Source organism: Dromiciops gliroides, chromosome 2 (genome assembly GCF_019393635.1).
Source record: "Dromiciops gliroides isolate mDroGli1 chromosome 2, mDroGli1.pri, whole genome shotgun sequence".
Classification (NCBI taxonomy): domain Eukaryota; kingdom Metazoa; phylum Chordata; class Mammalia; order Microbiotheria; family Microbiotheriidae; genus Dromiciops; species Dromiciops gliroides.
In genome coordinates this window covers 503753995-503769991 of record NC_057862.1, presented here as the reverse complement: position 1 = coordinate 503769991, position 15997 = coordinate 503753995, and the positions used below count along the sequence as shown (strand labels likewise).

Here is a 15997-nt window from a genome sequence, read left to right as displayed (position 1 = left end):
TAATATCCTTTTTGAACTACATTAGTCTTAAAATATTCCATAATGAAAACTTTTCAAGAATTCAAACACTGCTACCCTAAATAGTCCAAATGAGTTATATTTATGGGTTATGCTTCAGTCTCCCAAAAACACAGCATTGAGGTTACCCCCCTGCTCACAAATATTCAGTCATTCTTTATTCCCTGCTGAATATCATTAAAACTCCTTAGTCTAGTATTCAGGGCCTGTATGATTTCAATACTACCATTGAAACCTTTATAAACTCATCCCTCTTTCAAACACCTTATGTTCCAACCAAACTGGGTTGCTCGATGTTCCTAAAACATGCCCTGACCTTTACTGTCTTTTCTGTACCTTGTTCAAGCAATCACCACTACTTCTTCTTTTTTTTTTTTTTTTTTTTTTTTTTTTTAGCGAGGCAATTGGGGTTAAGTGACTTGCCCAGGGTCACACAGCTAGTAAGTGTTAAGTGTCTGAGGTCAGATTTGAACTCAGGTACTCCTGACTCCAGAGCCAGTGCTCTATCCACTGTGCCACCTAGCTGCCCTGGTCACCACTACTTCTAAAGCCAGGCTCCTTTCTCCTCTGGCTAATTCCTACATAGAGGCATCTTGGTGGCATAATGTGTAGAGTGCCAACCCTGAGATCAGGAAAATCTGAGTTCAAACTTGCCTCAGATTCTTACTAGCAATGTGTTACTGGGCAAGTCACTTAAACTCTGCCTTTCTTGGTTTCTTAATCAGTTAAGTGATAATAATAGCACCTAACTCTCAAAGTTGTTGGGTGGAACAAATGAGATGATAGATTATATAGATAAATGATAGAAAGATAGATAAATTATAAAAATAGAGAGATATAGATATATACATATATGTATATATACATATGTACATATATTTATTTATTTATATATTTATATATTATTGTTTGTCTTTCATTCTTAAAGAAGACCATAACATCAGGAGGAGATGCCATACTTACAGTGAACTGGATTTAAGTAAGGGAGGGCTGTGAAAATTCACCAGCCTCAATCTCTCTTCCAGAACCATCTGAGTTCAATGGCAAGATATACATCAGGATGACTGAAGATGGCCCTGGTTACAATGAGAGACTTTGGCCTTTTTGAGCCCAGATCTCAGTTTGTCTGAGGCAATGCCCATTCAGTGATTAAGGCTAGGCAAGAAGTGATCATATACTGGTAAAAGTTTTCAAAATCAAGTTTGAATATTATGTGTCCTGCAAAGCCTATCTCTACCACATATACCCTTCCCCAAAACCAGAAGTCATTTCTTCTTTCCACTGAATTTTTACCACACTTGTAACTTTACATTTGTGCTTGAAATCATCTTATCCTGAAATACTGAGTGGACTACAAATTAATATTACAGGATCTAAACCAGGTTGTCACTAAGGCAATACAAGTCTTTTGCACCTCACTAATTGATACACTACTCTACTCATCACAGCAACTTTTCCAAAACTTTCATCTCTCCTCAAATTTCTCATGGCTTCCCTCTCACACCCTATCTGCTGAGAACCTTGCTTTCTATTTCACTAAAAAAATTAAGGTCATTCACTAAGAGCTCAGTCTTCTCTCTTCTTCTTTATCTCAGATCACTCAAATGCTTCTGCCAATATTTGCTCTTTTACCGTCTCAAGGCAAACCCCTCTACATGCCCAAGTTATCTTATTCCAGCTCATCTTCTCCAATAGATTGCTGTTCTATTATCCCAGCCTCTCAATGATATTCATTCTTTCTTTGCTGACTGTTCACCAACTTCCTACAAACATACTTATGTCACCCCATCCTCAAAAAAAATCCCCATTTGATATACCCACCAGCTATTGCTCCATATCTCTTCTGTCTCTCTGTGTGTGTATATGTGTGTGTGGGGGGGGGGTGCTAGACTACTTGGGAAAGCCATATATAATTGATGCTTCTACTTTCTTTTCTTTAACCATCTTATTAACACTGCACTCTTGGCTTCTCACCTCATCTTTCAAATGAAATTTTTCTCTCCAAAGTTACTAATGATCTTCCTTAACTGATAGTCAAGGGATATGAATCAGCAGTTTTCAGAGGAAGAATTCCAAGGTATCAATAGGCATATGAGGAAATGTTCTAAATCACTAATTAATAGAGAAATGCAAATTAAAATAACTCTGAGGTAATATCTCATACCCATCAGAATCACCAAGTTGGCAAAAAAAAAAAAAGAAAATTGCAAAAGCTAGAGGGGCTGTGGCGAAAGTTTTTTAATGTTAGTGAAGCTGCAAACTGCTCCAACCATTCTGGAAAAAATTTTGAAACTATGCCCAAAAAGCTATTCAACTGTATACCCTTTGCCCCAGGAAGACAGCTTATAAGTCTATGCCTCCAAACAGGTGAAAGAAAGAGGAAAAGGACCCATCTGTACAAAAATATTTATAGCAGCTCTTTTTGATTTTATTGTTGGGAACTAATAGGATGCCCACGAACTTAGGAATTGCTAAAGTCATGATATATGAATGTAAGAGGATACTATTTTGTTATAAGAATTGATGAAGAGAATGGAACTAGAAAAACCTGGGAAGAATTTTATGAAATGATGCAAAGTGAATCAAGCAGAATGAGGAAAAAAATGTATCCAATAACATTATTTCTCTTCTTCTTCTTCTTCTTCTTCTTCTTCTTCTTCTTCTTCTTCTTTCTTCTTCTTCTTCTTCTTCTTCTTCTTCTTCTTCTTCTTCTTCTTCTTCTTCTTCTTCTTCTTCTTCTTCTTCCAGGGCAATGAGGGTTAAGTGACTTGCCCAGGGTCACACAGCTAGTAAGTGTCAAGTCTCTGAGGCCAGATTTGAACTCAGGTTCTCCTGAATCCAGGACCAGTACTTAACGCACTGCACCTAGCTGCCCCTCCAATAACATTTCAAAGATAATAAACTTTAAAAGAGTAACTCTGATCAACACAATGACCAACCACAATTCTGAAGGACTCATGATGAAATAGGAACTTGATTTATGAATTGAAGCATTTTTTCTTTCTTTTTTCTTTCACTGTTTCTTTATCATTCTTTCTCTTTCTCTTTCCTTCTTTCTTTCTTTCCTTATCCCTCCCTTCCTTCTCTTTCCTCTGTCTCTCTGTGTGTCTCTGTCTCTCTTTGTCTTTCAATTCAGGAATTTGTTTTGTATAACTATACATATTAGTAATGGGTTCTGGTTTGCTTGCCTTCTCAATGAGTGAGGAAGGATAAGGATTGAGGGAGAAAAGTAGGAACTGAAAATAAAATAAAATTTAATTTTAAAAAATTAAAACTACCAATGGTCTCTTAATCAGCAAATCTAGTGACCTTTTCTCAATTCTCACTCTTGATTTTTCTGTAGCCTTTGCCAACTGTCAATCACCCTTTTCTTCCATGACACTGCTTTCTCCTGGTTATTCTCCTACCTCTATGACTACTTATTCTCATTCCCTTTTGCTGGATCTTTATCCAAGTCAGGTAGGTAGGTGTCCTAAGGCTTTGTCTTGGGCATGCTTCTTGCCTTTATGCTCTATCACATGATGATCTCGTGAGCTCCCATTTTTTCAACTATCATTTCTATGCAAATTTATTGGTGCATTCCTAACCTCTCTCCATAACTCCAGTTTTTATCTCTATTTGCCTATTGGACATTTCAAAATGGATGTTCAATAGACATTTTAAACTCAACATGTCTAAAACAACTCACTATATTTACTTCAAAACTGTTCTCTCCTTACAATCAGGGGTGAAGCAAGAATGCCCATTAGCACCTCTATTCTTTAAAATTGTACTAGAAATGTTAGCTATAGCAATAATAGAAAAAAGAAATTAAAGGAATTAGAATAGGCAATGAGAAAAAATTATCATTCTTTGCTGATGATATGATGGTATACTTAGAAAATCCTAGAGAATTAACTAAAAAATGATTTGAAATGATTAGCAACTTTAGCAAATCTGCAGTATATAAAATAAAACCACATAAATTATTTGCATTTCTATATATAACCAACCAAGTCCAGCAGTAACAGATAGAAAAATTCCATTTAAAATAACTGTTAACAATATAAAATACTTGGGAGTCTAACAGCCAAGTCAAACCCAGGAACTATATGAACACAACTATAAAACATTTTCACATAAATAAAGTAAAATCTAAATAATTGGAAAAATATTATTTGCTCATGGTTAGGGTAAGCCAATATAAAAATGAGAATCCTACCTAAATTAATCTGTTTACTTAGTGCCGTACCAATCAAAATATCAAAAATTGTTTTATAGATTTAGAAAAATGGTAATAAAATTAAACTGGGAGAACAGAAGTTCAAGGATATCAAGGGAATCAATGGAAAAAAGTGAAAGAAGGTGGTCCAGCCATACCAGTCTCAAACTGTATTATAAAGTGGTAATTATCAAAATGATCTGGTACTAGATAAGAAATAGAGTGATCAGTGAAATAGAATAGGTATTACACTACAGTAAATTGTACTGTACTGAATTACCATACTAATCTAGTATATAATAAATCCAAAGATCCAAGCTTTTGAAACAAAAATTCATTATTTGACAAAAACTGCTGGGAAACTGGAAAACAGAGGGGGAGAAATTAAATGTAGAGCAACATCTCACACCATATATTAAATTAAGGCCAAAATGGGTATATGATTTACACATAAAGGATACCATAGACAAATTAAGAGAGCATGGAGTAATTTATCTCTCAGATTTATGGATGGGGGGAAATTTTAAACCAAAGCAGACATAGAGAACATTACAAAATGTAAAATAGATAATTTAGATTAAATAAAATTAAAAAGCTTTTACACAAACAAAACCAATGCAACCAAAATTATAATGAAAGCAGAAAACTGGGAAAGAATTTTTGAAACAAGTGTCTCTCATAAAGGCCTCATTTCTCAAATATCTAGGGAACTGAGTCAAATTTATAAAAATACAAGGCATTCCTCAATTGATAAATGGTCAAAGGATAAGACAGGCAGTTTTCAGACAAAGAAATCAAAGCTATATATTGTCATATAAAAATGCTCTACATCACTATTGATCAGAGAAATGCAAATTAAAACAAACTCACACCTACCAGAGTGGCAAATATAACAAAAAAGGAAAATATTGGATGTTGGAAGGGATATGAGAAAACTAGGATGCTAATCCACTGTTGGTGGAATTGTGAATGGATCCAACCATACTATAAAGCAATTTGGAACTATGCCCAAAGGGCTATAAAACTCAGACCATTTGATCCAGAAATACCACTGCTAGGTTTATATCCCAAAAACATCCCAAAAAAGAGAAAAAAAGAGACCTATTTGTACAAAAATATTTATAACAGCTTTTTTTTTTTTGGTGGCTAAGAATTGGAAATCAAAGAGATGCCCATCAATTGGGGAATGGCTAAACAAGTTGTATATGATTGTAATGGAATCTTACTGTGCTATAAGAAATGACAAGCAGGATGATTTCAGAAAGGCTTGGAAAGTCTTATGTGAACCGGTGTATAATGAAGTGAGCAGAACCAGAAGAACTTTATACACAGTAACAATATTGTTCAATGAAGCACTGTGAATGACCTAGCTGTTCTCAGCAGTATACAATGATCCTAGACAATCCCAAAGGAATAATGATAAAGCAAACTATCCACCTCCAGAAAAAAGAACTGATATTGATTGAACATATACTGAAGCATGTCATTTGTAACTTTCATTTTTTCTTTTATTCTAATCTTCTTATACAAAATGACTAATATGGTCATGTTTTACATAACTGCACATGAATAACCTATATCTGAATGCTTACCATCTCAGGAAGGAGAGAGGGGAGGGACGTAAGGAGGGAGTGATAGAATGTGGTGATCAAAACTTTAGATAAAAATGTTTATTTAAAATAAAACTCTCCTCTCCTCCTAATATCACTATTACTGCTGAAGCCGCCACCAACCTACCAGTCACTCAGGGGTCACCTATGGTCTCAAACTATGATGCCTCACTTTCACACACATACACCCATATCCAATCAGTTTCCAAAGCCTGTCATTTCTACTTTTTAACATCTATCAAATTTGCCTGGTTCTCTCCTCCAACACTGCCGCCTCTTTAGAGCAGTCCCTCATTATATCACACCTGGATTATTCCAATAACCTACTGATTGGTATCCCTGCTTCAAATCTCTCCTCATTTCAATCTGTCTTTCACAGAGCTATCAAATTGATCATGTCTGAAAATGTCCCTCCCCCTCCCCATTCAATCAATTCTAATGGCTCCCTATTCCTTCAGGATCAAATATAAAGTCCTGTAACTATTGGAATGATGCCACCTGCTGGAGACTTACTGTAGAAGAGTTCCACCCATGAAGCAAAGGTCTTTGAGGGCAAGACCAGGAGTCTTTTCTTTGGAAAAGGAAGTGACGCGGGCTAGTGGGAGGAGGAAGGAAGAGACTGGCACTTGGTCTCAGGCTCTTTCCTTTGGACTCTGGTGGAGAGTGGAGCTAGAAATGTGCTCTCCCTTTAATAGATAGGAATCTAGGCCTTTCTCTCTCTTTACCAAATTCTTATTCTCCTTAATAAATGCTTAAAAGTCTAACTCTTGCTAAAGCTTATAATTTATTGGCAACCACTCATTAGATATTTTAGACATTTTAGCTAGAATTTTAGCCCTTAACAGTCCTCTTTTAAAAGGCTTTTATATCCTTCCATATACCAACTTCCTCATACCTTTCTAATCTCTTATACCTTACGCCTTTCCAATTATACTAGGTTCCTCATTGTTCTTTATAGAAATACTCCATCTCTTAGCTCTGGGTATTTTCCTTAGTTATACACCTTGTCTGGACTTCTCTCTCTCTCCTTATCTTTTACTCCCAGCTCTGATGGATTCCCTTGAGTCTTGGATAAGGTTCCACCTTCTACAAGAAACTTTTCTCAGTCCTCCTTAATCTTAATCCCTTCCCTCTTAGATTATTTCCATTTTATTCTGCATATATCATTGTTTCTTGCAGTTATCTCCCTCATTAGACTGAGCTTACTGAAAACAGGGACTGTTTTTACCTTTCTTTGTATCTCTATTATTTAGCACAGTGCCTGGCATATAGTAGGTCCTTAATGAATTATTATTGACTTGATTTATCTCCCCATAAATACTGTAAACTCAAGGTGTCGTAATTGCATCTTATTCTTTGTGTTCTTCTATAATACCTTAGTGTCTTCTATTTAGTGGGCATTTAATCTATTTAATAAACATTTGAATATATATATATATACATATATGTATATATGTATACATCTATATGTATACATATATATATATATATCCAAAATCTCTCTAACAGGTTCCCAGATAGGACTGTACCAATCAGGGTATCAAAATTGCAACAAATCAGGAACCCTACCTAATTTTATTATGTAAAAGAAGCCTGATCAAAATAAATATCAGCTAAAGAAAGAATCAAGAGGTAGGAGGGATATCAGAGATCACCTTGTCTAACTAAGAATCCCCTCTATAGCACTGAATCAAGAATTTGAGAGATGTAAGGGACCTTGCTGATCACTTAATCCAACTCATGAACCAAAGAATCCTCAATATAACATATTCAACAAGTGGTCATCCACCCTTTGTTTGAACACTTTTAAGTAAGGGGAACCTCTTTGGCAAGAAGGCAACATCAAGAGGGCTTTATTACATGGGAATGTGAAAGGTATGGGTGCATGTATTTTTTATATTGATGTTAATTGCATTTGTGTTCCTGGGAGCTACCTCCTTGGTCAACATAACCATGCAAAGTTGATACCTGTAGCAATGGATCTGAATTCCTGTATCAGTGGAATACTTATGTCCATAGAACTGCTTTATTCTTCTTCTTTTAAGTTTTGTTTTCACTTCTCAAAAACATTCAAGTGTTTTTCTATTCTACAGGGACAATCCCAGATGGGGAGCTGCCAACACAGCCCTAGCTCGATGGCTCCCACCTGTCTATGAAGATGGAGTTAGTCAACCAAAAGGCTGGAATCCCAACTTCCTTTATAATGAATATCCACTGCCACTGGTTTGTCCATCATGATTCCATGGAAATCAAGATGGCATATGTTTTTTTTTTCCATAGCATTTATAGAATTCTAGTGGCCTTCAAAAGCAGAACACTGTAACATACTTCCTTGATGTTTAGTGGAAACGACATTGTACAAGCATGAGCATTCATACAGTCATTTGAGGCATAGACATATAACCTTCCAGAACAGGGAGGGATATCTAGGGACCATCTGGTCCATCATCCTCATTTCATAAGGAATAAATGATCCAAAGAAAGATGGAAGGTACTTGCCTAAAGCCACTTATTGAATCATATGAAGAGGTATGATTAATTCCTAAGTTTTTTGACTCATCCTGAAAGTTCTTTCCCAAATCTCAAAAAAGTGATGTTTCATAATTAAACTGGATTGAATTTTTTGTACAATTGGAGGTGAGGGTGGGAAGGAGGATTTACAATGAAAAAAGTGTTTATTTGCTGAATAAAGGTATTAAACAGTTGACAGGGTTAATTTGGTTAAACAGCTGGTCAATTCCCTTTAAAAAATATGGATTTTCCCTTGAATTAAGAGACTAAGTAGGGAAATTGACCAATTATTTCAGCATATGTCTGTACCTTCTTGCTTTCCATTTATGTGGAATTTCTTTGAGCATATACCATGTAATGATTTTTAAAATTCATTAGAAATGTGACACTGAAATAAGTACAAGCAACTAAAGTTACTTTTTAAGCACTTACCTTTAATGTCATTTCCTGAAATAGCATAGAATACTTAATTTTCCATCGATCTGGATTCTTTGCCCATTCATTCTGAATCACTCATACATTCTTTTCAGGGAAAGTTATATATACAAATATACACATGCACACACACATATGTATGTGTGTGTATATATGCATTTACATATACAGATATATACATATGTATGTATACATATATAAAGATATAAGTCAACTAAATAAGCAATAAGAGGAAATACTAATAATTAAGGGGACCAGGAATCATAGAGCATGAACAAATTAACAAGGATAGGGGTTTGGGGTTTATTCATTTGTTTGCAATACTTGCAGAAATACTCATACAGATGAAATCAGTAATGCTCTAAGTATTGAATCACTATACAATGAGAGAGAATACAGCAAGACATGGTAGACAGGGAGTTGTTCTTGGAATCAGAAAAAACCATATTCACTCCTGCCTCCAACACATATTTTCTGTGGGAGCCAGGGAAAGTCATTTAACCTATCAATGCTCTTCAAATTTCCAAGACAATAAATTTCAGAGAAAATGGCTGCCTACATTGGTAAAAGAGATTTCCTCATCTGGAATTTCCCTGTAGCAATGAAATCACAGGTACAGTTAAAAGTATAATATTAGATCAAAAAAGAAAACAAACTGATTTTAGTACTAAGTATCTTATATGGAAGTCATGAAATTATTGCTTACCCCAAAGAAGTCTCAATTTGATTGTAAGCTCTTTAAAGAGGGGGCTGGGTTATTTTTCTCTGTTGTTCAGAACCTAGCACCATTTCTTCCACATTACACTGCATTTGATATTTGTTCAATTGAATACAAATAAACAAACTTAAGCTGATTTTGACTGCTCAAAGCTGAAAACAACTAGTGTTGGTGAAGATCACTAGAGAGATATTTTTCATGCAGTGAAGAGAACATAATATCTTAACTTGCAGAGATATATATTCATACTCATAAAATGCTTGGTTTTAGCCTTAAGATTGAAATTCATGATGCACTAAGCAATATGTGACTTTTGACAAACTTGCTTTTAGCTATCAGTTATCTGCTGGTTCATATACCAGAATGCAAAAGAACATTAACCATAAAATACCTATCCTGTGTGACTGAAGGATGCTTGACCAGATAATTTTTTGAGGTTCTTTCCAGCTTTAAAGTCAATGTTTTGTACATCCAGCAGAATGTTAAGTACTTGAGTTCAGTCTGTTTTCATTTTTGTCTTGGAATCCCCAAGGCCTAACACAATACTTGGCACATAGTAGTCTTCTAATAAATACTTATTGAATTTAATTCCATAAACTCAGATATATTTTGAATTATAAACCTAGACAGAAAAGCATAGTTCATGTAGCCCTGAATGTGGGTTATAATCCTTGTATTTAGAATTAAATGATCACCAAATGTCTTCTGTAATGTCCAAAGGAAAGGAGCCACTCCTAGGTTGCCCGCCATCTACACAGAAATTGCTGAGGTATAAACAGAAGGAAAAACATCCCCAGGGGAAGAATTCCTGATCTAGCACCTTATCATTATGGCCACATATACCACATGGAGAATTCATGTCCAAAAATGACAGCCTTTTTCTGTCTGCCATCTTGCCTTCCTAACAAGTGAGCATGTTGTGAAAAGTTTAAAAAAAAGACATTCTGAGCAAACTAATTTTCATTCCCAGGCTCGTGAAGTAACAAGAAAAATCATCTATGCATCAAATGAAGCTGTAACAGAAGATAACCAGTATACTGATCTCCTGATGGTGTGGGGACAATACATAGATCATGACATTGCATTCACACCCCAGAGCACCAGCAGAGCCACCTTCTGGGGAGGAATTGATTGCCAGAGGACATGTGAAAGCCAAAATCCCTGCTACCCCATAAAGGTAGGCTTTTACCAGGTGGTTCCGAAAGCTCCTCTCCAAATAAATGCAGAGCTAGTGGTGAATCACAACCCTTCGGTCTGACATTCCTGAAATACAAAACATGTTTATGTTGTATGGGCAGTCAAAAATCCTCATGCCTCTTGAACTAAGCCAGAAATTTGAGAAACTTTCTACTAGCTGGCCCAAATATCTGGCACTACCTCCCCACTCATCCATACTTTGGCCACAAAGTGTAAAACTGCATTAAAAAGAAAAATGACTAAGTACATTTGAGATGGGAAACAAGATATAGTGAGGGGGGGAAAAAGTATTGGACTTAGAATCAACAGATTGATATCAAACTTTATATTTGTCTTATTTCAGGAAAACCATTGGCCTCCCTGAGTCTCAGTTTTCTCATATGTAAATGAGAGATAATCATATTCTTAATACCTCATAGGGGTTATATTTTTTTTGAGGGAACAGAAGGAGAGCTCAGGCAGCTTGCTGATTCCTCTCTGCCATCTTGGCTCCACCCCACTCATAGGGGTTATATTAAGAAAGCACTATATAAACCACAAAATGTCATATTGATGTGAAAAGTCATTCTATATTCTCCAATAGACATAAAAGTCTCTCAATTTTCCCCAAAGAGTGCTCTTGCATCCTTATATGAAAACCTCCTTGACTAGTAGCAAATCATCAAGGAAGGCCAATTTGATATGTATTAGTGGGGAGATTAGCCAATTCAACAAAATAATAAATATGTCAAGTATTAAAGTGTGTAGCACTTAGGGCACTGCTTCTCAAATGTAAGGCCTTTAGATTCATGACACTTTTCGAGAGTTTGCTTCCAGTCAAAATTCTGAAGATATGTTAACTTTACAAGTTGCCAGAGAACACAATCCACTGACAGCATAGGAAGAAAAATAGCAATAAAATAATATCCCTTGATACACTAATTTATTTTCCTTTCTTTCTGGCAACTCACTTCTTGAACCCCAGGCTTGCATACCTCATGGTTGGTGACATTCTACCTGAACTCTAATGGAACTTGGCTGGAAAACTTCCATGACAGCTGCAATTATAGGACAAAATCAACATTTGTCCTCACACTCCTTGTATCTAATCAACCCAAATGGCCTCTCAAAATCTTGGTTGTTTCTTTGTGGTGGCTGCCTCTGCCTAAGCTCAGATCCATGTAGGTTCCATGACCTTCTAGCCCCATTTTATATATATATATATATATATATATATATATGTGTGTGTGTGTGTGTGTGTGTGTGTGTGTGTTTGTGTGTATATATATGTGTGTGTGTGTGTATGTGTGTGTGTGTATATATATATATATATATATATATATATATATACATATATATATAAAATCTTAGAAGTTGGGTTCCTCAGAATTATCTACCTGAAGTCACCTTACTAACTTTAAAAGGTCACCTAAGGGCATGACCTATCATTCTTTATCCTTGCCAGTCCTTCTTTTCTAAATCACTCAAGGAAATTGAGCTCATAGTTCATAAAGGTATCATTTGGCATGACTAAATGAAAATTTTAGTTAGTTTAACACCTGGGCCATAATACCTGTAACGGACCCCGAGTTTTCCTTCAAACCTCTTTCCTTATACTTTAAGGTGCAGCTCAGGGCTTACTTCCTATTGACTGGCTTTTCTGATCCCCAAGTTGTTAATGATTTTTTTTATTATTTTGCTTTTGTTCTTTTTGTAGGGCAATTGGGGTTAAGTGACTTGCCCAGGGTCACACAGCTAGTAAGTGTCAAGTGTCTGAGGCCGGATTTGAACTCAGGTACTCCTGAATCCAGGGCCAGTGCTTTATCCACTATGCTGCCTAGCTGCCCTATTATTTTGAATAGACTGTGTACTTGGTATGACTCTCCCAAAAGAATATAAGATGGTTGAGGGCAAGGAGTGTTTGATTTCTGTCTTTGTATCCTCAGCACTTATCCTACACCTTATACTAGTAGGTGCTAAATGAATTTGTTGATTTGATATAATCCCTTATCACCCCAGATCATTTTCTAGTTGGCCAGCTAGAAAGCCTCTCCATGATAAGCACATGCTGATTGCTCTTTAGCCCTAGACAGAGATCATTAGCTTCTACCTACCCAATGCCAGACCTAGGCTCCTAAAGCTAAAATTACCTTTTCTTTTACCCCAATTCCTGCATTTAAGATCCTACACAGCAAGACTATTTGGGGTAATATATGTATCAGCATATAGATATAGATGTATGTATGTATACATACTGTATAGCAGCTGGACTAAACCAGCTTGAGGATAACAGGCAATAAACCCATCAGTGAAGATGAACCTCAGTGGAATGGGCAGATGAGAACAATTTGTTCTAAAGGCCCTGAAGACAGATGAAGAGGGTCCTTTGGAACACTTAGAGTTTGGTCAGACAATCGAAGACACCAAGGTCATTCACTGCATCCAAGGCCATTGGCAGTCATCCCAACTTTTGTCTTGCCATTGGACTTTGATGACTCTGGAAGAGAGAATGAGGCTGATGACTTTGTGCAACTCTGCCTCACCTAAATCCAAGTGATGTCACTTAAAACTCCATAATGTCATTGGAATTCTTTGAAAAAACAGGACAAACAAAAATAGCAGCAGCTAGACAGGCAATTTGAAGACAAAACAAAATAACAGGAAGGTAAAATGATTAGGTCATTATTTATAAACTATTTCAACCATATTCCTACCTTTATTTTGTTTATCTATTACCAGTATCTGCCCAAGCCCCAGGTTTGGTGCTTATTTTATCCAGCAAAAAACCCTTCAGTCGTCCCAAAAGAAGAATGTAGCCTGACAATATCAGCTCTTGCCCAACATGCTTTTGAAATTGATTCCAATTCCATAAATTATTTAGGTAATTGCACTATTCATTACCAGTAACCAGAAAGAGTTTGGCAGTGTAGTATCAGAAAAAGAAGCCTGTATTAGAATCAGGAGACCTGGGAGTTGAGTGTTGTTCTCCTTCTGAGTAGTCATGTTTGTATGGACATGTCATGTGACCTCATTGAACCTAAAAATAAAGAGGATGGTAATGCTTACAACTATTTGCTTCAAAAGGAAGAAAGTACTTTTTAAGCTAACTATAGGTGTAGAATTTTGAAGGAAAAGAAAGAGAATGAAAAATGTCAGCCCTGAGTATCTGGGAGGTTTCCTACCAATGCTCTTCCCAAAGGATAGTTTACAGGCCATGTACTTTGAAGATGCAGTCACAACTGAAAAAAATGAGTCAATAGGGGCAGCTAGGTGGCGCAGTTGATAGAGCACCGGCCCTGGAGTCAGGAGTACCTGAGTTCAAGTCCAGCCTCAGACACTTAATACTTACTAGCTGTGTGACCCTGGGCAAGTCACTTAACCCCAATTGCCTCACTAAAAAAAAAAAAAAGAAAAAAAATGAGTCAATAACCTCTAATTTCATGATATGAGAACTAGTTTTGTCTGTGAGTTTTTAGTGAAATTTTTTTAACGTGAGGGTGAAGCCTTTCATCCATTCAGCTGTTGCTTGCTCTTTATTTTTGTTGTTGGGGGTTTGGGATTGGTTGTTAGAGTATTTTTTTTCCATTTTAAAATTTTGAATATCAGTGAAGGACAACAACAACAACAAAACCAATAACAACCCACAATTCAATTTCAAACTGTCATTCAGGATGAGGTTTCCTACTCTTCTCTGGGCCAACAAAGATTTTTCCTTCAGTTAGATAAGACTTAGAACCAAAGTGTTAGATTGGCTCTCTCCTATGCCTGACATAGCTGTGCCTTGCCATGCTGATATCTACAGAAAAGAGATATTTTGTTAGGGAAAAGGGAGGAAAGGTCTGGGAGAGTAAGGTTCCACAATGGCTTTGCAATAATAATACTAGCTCACATTTAATAGCACTTTAGGATTTGCAAAGTATTCTAAGTATATTATCTCATTTGATCATCACACCAACCTCGTAAAGTAAGTGACATTATTATCCTCATTTTACAGAGGAGACTGAGATTCAGACACTTTAAAGGATCACATAGGGAATAAAGGAGGGAGAGAGGGATAAAAGGCATTTATTAAGTTGCTACTTTGTGTCAGGCACTGTGCAGAATACTTTACAGGCATTATCTCATTTGATTCTCACAACCACTCTATAAGGGAGATGCTATTAGGATCCACATACCACAGTTGATGTAACTGAGACAGGGTTAAGTGACTTACCCAGCCAGTAAGAGTCTATGGCTGGATTTTAACTCAGGTCTTCCTGACTCCTAGACTAGCACTTTACTGTGCCACCTATCTGCCTCTAAGGGGATATCTGAACCCAGTCCTTTCTGACTCAAAGTCCAACACTGTATCCATTATGCTTCATTGCTTCTCTAGAATAAGATCCTCCATCAGAATCCCATTTTAACAGTGTATTCTAGGGACCATACTTCCTTTCAGGGATGACTTGTTTTACATGGATGGGTTTCATTAATTCATTCAACTGCCATTCAAGCTACCTAAGTCCTGGTGGTAAACATTTAGTTCTCAATGGGAGAAGAGCACAGAAAGTTAATGAATGGTGGGTTTTATTTCTGAATTCTCAGTATTTACTAGTCATTCTGTGTCACTTTCCTTTGTGTAACTTGCCAGGTGCAGCTTCTAGAATTCTTTTCTGGTCAACTCATATTTAAGATGCCTTAAGACACCCTACACATGTAGGGTTTTTGTTTGGTGTCATGTTGGGTTTTTTTAATTACTGGAACTAGCAATTTTCAGGAGACAGAATGGGTTGAGGCTTAAACTTAAAATTCTGAACACGATTCAGTCACAGGTCCTGGAAACAGCCCTCCTTTAAGTTACCCAAGATAGAATAAAAGTATTAAGAATTTTTCAGGTTATGAAGATAGACATCCTATACATTCTTTAAGGTGGTCTCAAATACCATGTCCGCCATAAAGTCTTTTTTGTTTATCCCTGGTAGAAGTACTATGATTAGTAGAGGTGGGAGGCACAACCAATGGGAACTAAAGCTTATTCTGAAATGATTAGGAGATGCTAAAAAGACAGTGTGAGGTAGGAGAGCCAGGCACTGGACTTGAAGTTAGGTCCTGATTATATAATTTATTAACTGTGTAACCACAAGAAATCACTTAAGCTCTCTGAGCCTTGGTTTCTTCATTCATAGAATGGGGATAATAATAGCACTTGCACTACTCATCTAACTGGGCTATTGGTAGAGAAGGAATTTATAAACCTTAAGGTGCAATCTTCACATCTCTTATTATTAAAATGTCCCCAAGGTGTTAATTTTCTGGTAATGGGCCGCAGCTACTAGGAAAGTGACTAAA

General features: G+C 36.4%; 1 protein-coding gene across 1 annotated transcript in view; it reads left to right on the top strand.

The window, feature by feature from the left end:
* TPO (thyroid peroxidase) overlaps positions 1-15997 on the top strand; it is a 229672-nt gene that overhangs the window by 82666 nt on the left and 131009 nt on the right. The window contains exons 5-6 of the mRNA XM_043988365.1: positions 7923-8052; positions 10464-10670. Of these exons, the coding sequence (XP_043844300.1) occupies positions 7923-8052; positions 10464-10670 (337 nt within the window). The remainder of the gene's footprint in view (positions 1-7922; positions 8053-10463; positions 10671-15997) is intronic.